Raw genomic sequence first — 4,629 nt, 5'->3', positions numbered from 1 at the left:
AATATAGCTTTTCCTTTCGACGGGATATGATATAGTTTGTATCTAGAGAATGTAGTATTGCGATTCACGTTTCCCAATTTTCTAAAGAAATTATGGTTTTGGATTGGAAGGAAGATTTTAGGTTTGTGGTTTCTTCAACAAAGGTATATTATACATCTTGTTTTAATTTTATTGTCTCATATAGTTTCCTTTCTTTTCCCTTTCTTCTAGGATTGTTTATGATTAAATCTTAACATTCATATATACTTATGATTAATTTATGTTTTTGTTTTTTTCACTCCTCATTTACAGTAAACTTGTTTTCCTAAGCAACACAAATAGAAGGTAAATATTATACCAATTTCTACATAGCTTCTTACTTTCATTTTCATATATGTAGATTTTTAGTATAGGGTGTTTATGTAGTTCCATCGACGATTTTTTTTAATATATATTATTTCCATTATTTGAATGACTCAAATAGTATGGGTAAAAGGTATTTGATAACTATTTTGAATATAAGATATTTGTTTATTTTATGCATAAATTTTGAGTTATTAATTACAATTAAATATTCTTGATGATTAATGTTACTTTTTTGGTGAAAATAAAGTCTAAATTTTCTACTTTTCAACATTAATTTCTAATTATATATATATATTTTTAGATTTTAAATCTCTTCCTTTAGTTTTGATTGCGTGTGATATTATTTTTTTTAGAATTAAGGATAGATTTTGGTGGATAAGTTTGTTAGATCTTGTTTTAGATTATTAGTTTTCTTTTTTAAAATACAATATAATTATAAGAATTAGATTATAGGGGTATTTGTGTCCATTATTAAAATTTAAATAATCTCAAAATTAGTCCTTTGCCGTTTTAATAAAGAAAAATAGGCTGGACCAATTTTCAAAATTATCATTCTGTTAAAAAAAAAAAAAAAAACTACAAAATAGGGCTTAATTATTAACCTTCAGAATAAAAACAAATACAATCCGAATAAAATTCCAAAAATGTTTTCTAAGAATAAAATAACAAAATAATAAACTAGATAGTAAATAAGGCTTGATTGATAAAAAACCAAAAACGCAATGGAATAAAAAGGACAGCTTACATTTTGTTCCACCATACACATTCATCATGAGAGAATTAAACTAAATCTGAAAGAAATGAGTATTATTTTCTTGCCTAATTCTAATAAAGTAGTAAATAGAAGTTGAAGATTGGGCAATTAGTCTCCCTATTGATAGTATTCCCACCATTCATTTTTGTTTTGTTATCAACCATTCTTTTTAGGCGTTTTCAAATTCCAAGTTAATTTTTTCAAAAAAGAATCTAGGACTTATGTGATATCCATTTAGATGCCATTCTATGATTATTTGATTTTTTATTTTTAAAATTGTGTTTGTTTTCTCACCATTTTTTTTATCATGAATTTTATATTTTAAACATTTGGATTATTAGTCAATTTTTAAAAACAAAACAAATTTTTTTAATATTATTTTTTAGTTTTTAAATTTTGGCTTTAATTTTGAAAACACTTCTAAAATATAGACAACATAATATAGAAATCAATAAATCAAAGTGATGTGTATAGTCTTAATTTTCAAAAATTTAAAAAAAAACTTAAAGCCTCGTTTGGTAACCATTTTGTTTTTTAAAATTAAACCTATGATACTACTTCCACCTCCAAATCATTTGTTATCTACTTTTCACCCATGGTTTGAAAAACCAAGCCAAATTTTGAGAACTAACAAAAGTAGCTTTAAAAAAAACTCAATTATTGTACTTAAAATTGTGGATGAAATAGGTTTTTTATAAAAAACAAAAATAAAAAACCAAATGATTACCAAACGTGTCCTTATAATTACCAAATAGGGCCTTAGTTTTTTAAGCTCAATTTTGTAACCATTTAGTTTTTTTTTTTGAAAATTAAGCATCTAAACACTACTCCTACCTCCAAATTTCTTCCTTTCTTATCTACTTTTTATCAATGGTTCAAAAACCAAGCCAAAAATTGAAAATTAGAAAAAGTAGCTTTTAAAAACCATTGTATTTAAGAAAAATGCAACTCATTATAAGAAATAGAGAGAAAATAGACTTAATTTACAAAAGCAGAAAACAAAAAGGGAAATGGTTACTAAACGGGACCTTAGTTTTTTGTTTTTGATAATTAAGCTATAAACCTTAGCTTTACCTCGAAATTTTATATTTTGTTATCTACTACTCGATCTTCACTAATATTTTCAAAAACCATGCTAAAACAAAAGACTAAAAAATAGTTTTCAACGATGTAGTTTTACTTTATTTTTAGAATTTGATTAGAAATTGAAGTGTTTTTAAAGTCGAGAGAAAATAATCCTAAATTCAAGAACATAAAAAAAAAAACAAAACAAAATCATTGAGACCATAGTTTTTAAATTTTGATTTTATTTTTAGAATTTAACTAAGAATTCGGAATTGCAATTTTCCAAAATAAAAAGCCTAATAACTATATATGAAATGGAGGCTAAATCATGAAGAAGAAGCTTTGAGATTGAAAAGGTAGAGAGATTTATGAAGTTGTAGCAAGAATACTGGAATGAGTGGAGAGAGAGACACCCAGAATTGGAATTGCAAAAGAAGTCTCCATGAGAAGCCTGTGTTGATATGAGTCAGCAGCATACCCATATGCTCCTCCTTCCATTATATCCTTCATCAAGCTTGTGTAGTACTTTTTAATCTTCTTCACCATGGCTATGCATTTCACTTTCACCCATCTCAGTCTTATCTTCCTCAGCATCCTCCCCCACGCCACGATCCGCCCCGATCTCTTCCCCCCGAGCCGTGCCACGGGCATTCGTCGCCTCCGAAATTGAATCCCCCGACGCATCCCCCACCGCAGCCCCGCCGCAGGCTGCCCTTCTCCCTGCTCATAGCTTTGAGCCATATTTTGATGGAGAAGAAATAGAGAGAGATGTGTTTGGAGAGGCTGATGAACTAGAACTTAGGCTCAATATATGTGCATTGCAATTGTTTGTACTAATATTAAGATAATATACATTATTATTAGATCATACTTATATTCATATACCCTTCAATATATATGTATATATATTTCTTTATTAGTTAAGAGCCAGCTTTGATGTAATGTAACTCCATAAAATGGAGTTGAAAAGCTTGATTTGATTTTAAAATATTGTTTATGCATAGAAATGTATTTTAACTTATTCCTAATTTTCTAAATTATTTGTAATATTCTTATTTTCAATCTTCGACTATTTTATTTTATTTTTTATTTTTTAAATTTATGTTGATCTGTACATGTCAAGTGGACCTTGGTGGATTGTATATAAAAATGAGAGGGCAAATATGCTTTTGGTAATTTCTTAAAGTTTCAGTTCGATTTTATTTAAATCTACGTATTTTCATACTCGTTGTTAATTCATGAAAAATACTTAAAAATATGCCGTTCCTTTTTAAAATTGATTTTTTATTTTATTTTTAAGAAAAAATATCTTTTTGGTCTATAAGTTTGGGGTATAGTTTCTATTTAGTTCATAGGTTTTAAAATATTACACATTTAGTCCTTAAGTTTGAGTTTGATTTCAATTTAGTTTTTAGGTTTTAAATGCTATAATTTTACCATTGATATTTGAATTTGACTTCAATTCGGTCTCTATATTTCAAGATTTCCACTCTTAACCTCAATTTTTCTCTAAATACTCATTTTTCGTCTTTAGAGCTATTTTATATTAATAAATTAAAAATCATTTAAAGAATTGTAATTAATTAAGTTTCACTATTTTTGTGACTTTTAAAATTAAATTTAAAATTCCATTTCATAATTTTTTAATTAATTAATATAAATTGACGTTAATTATTGAAAATAAGTATTTAATGAAAAATTGATATTAAAAATGTAAAATTTTGAAATTTACGAACCAAATTGAAACAAAACTCAAATCTTAAGAGATCAAATAGAAACTAAAGTCAAAACCTATGGATAAAAAGATATTATTTCCTTACTTTTATTATATTGAAAAGGGAGTCGTGAATTAGGTACAACATAATCGTCGACCTTAATTCATGAAACTCAATTTTCTCCGAGGCAAACAATATAGAAAGGTAGAATCTTATTTTATCATTTTGTTAATAGTTGATGTGACATTTAAAAATATATCTTAAAATTAAAATTGAAGTAAAATTTCAAAAAATATATATGTTTTCTTATTCATTTTCACTTGTTTTTCATCCTCTCGTCATTATCGTCTATCATTGCTGCCTCCGAGTATGAAAAAGGAAGAAATGGATGGGAGGAAAGAGAAGAAAAAGGACGACATTGAAACTATTTTTTTAATTTTAGTTTTAAAATATTATTTTTAATAAAGAAATGCAATGCCAACTTAATAAAATTTTAAAAAAATGAAATTTAGTCAGCTTTCTATTGGTTATAATAATAAAAAAATGGCAGGAGAGGAATTTTTTTTTTTCCAAATCTTAAAAAGTTATGTTGTCGGATTTGAAAAAACTCACAAACATAGTGTTTGGAGTGTTAAGTTAGTTATCATAGTTTGTGAGTTATAATAGTCCGTTGGTTATAATAATTTAATTTGTTTTTGCAGTACAGACTATTTTAATATTGCTATAAAATATTAACATCGTAACAAAGAG

General features: G+C 26.1%; 1 protein-coding gene across 1 annotated transcript; it reads right to left on the bottom strand.

The window, feature by feature from the left end:
- Nucleotides 1-2,389: 2,389 nt before the first annotated feature.
- LOC120080455 (uncharacterized) lies at nt 2,390-3,039 on the bottom strand. Its single transcript, XM_090310873.1, has one exon. The coding sequence runs from the start codon at nt 2,903-2,905 to the stop codon at nt 2,531-2,533; it is 375 nt and encodes a 124-aa protein (XP_090166999.1). The 5' UTR covers nt 2,906-3,039; the 3' UTR covers nt 2,390-2,530.
- Between the last annotated feature and the right edge of the window lie 1,590 nt (nt 3,040-4,629).

Source organism: Benincasa hispida, chromosome 1, assembly GCF_027475165.1.
Source record: "Benincasa hispida cultivar pf3 chromosome 1, pf3_genome.v1.1, whole genome shotgun sequence".
Taxonomy (NCBI): Eukaryota; Viridiplantae; Streptophyta; class Magnoliopsida; order Cucurbitales; family Cucurbitaceae; genus Benincasa; species Benincasa hispida.
Note: the sequence above shows the minus strand (reverse complement) of the source record. Positions and strands in the feature narration are given on the sequence as shown.

Excerpts from the sequence above, each read along its gene's own strand:
- LOC120080455 (XM_090310873.1), bottom strand. The coding sequence starts at position 2,905 with ATGGCTCAAAGCTATGAGCAGGGAGAAGGGCAGCCTGCGGCGGGGCTG.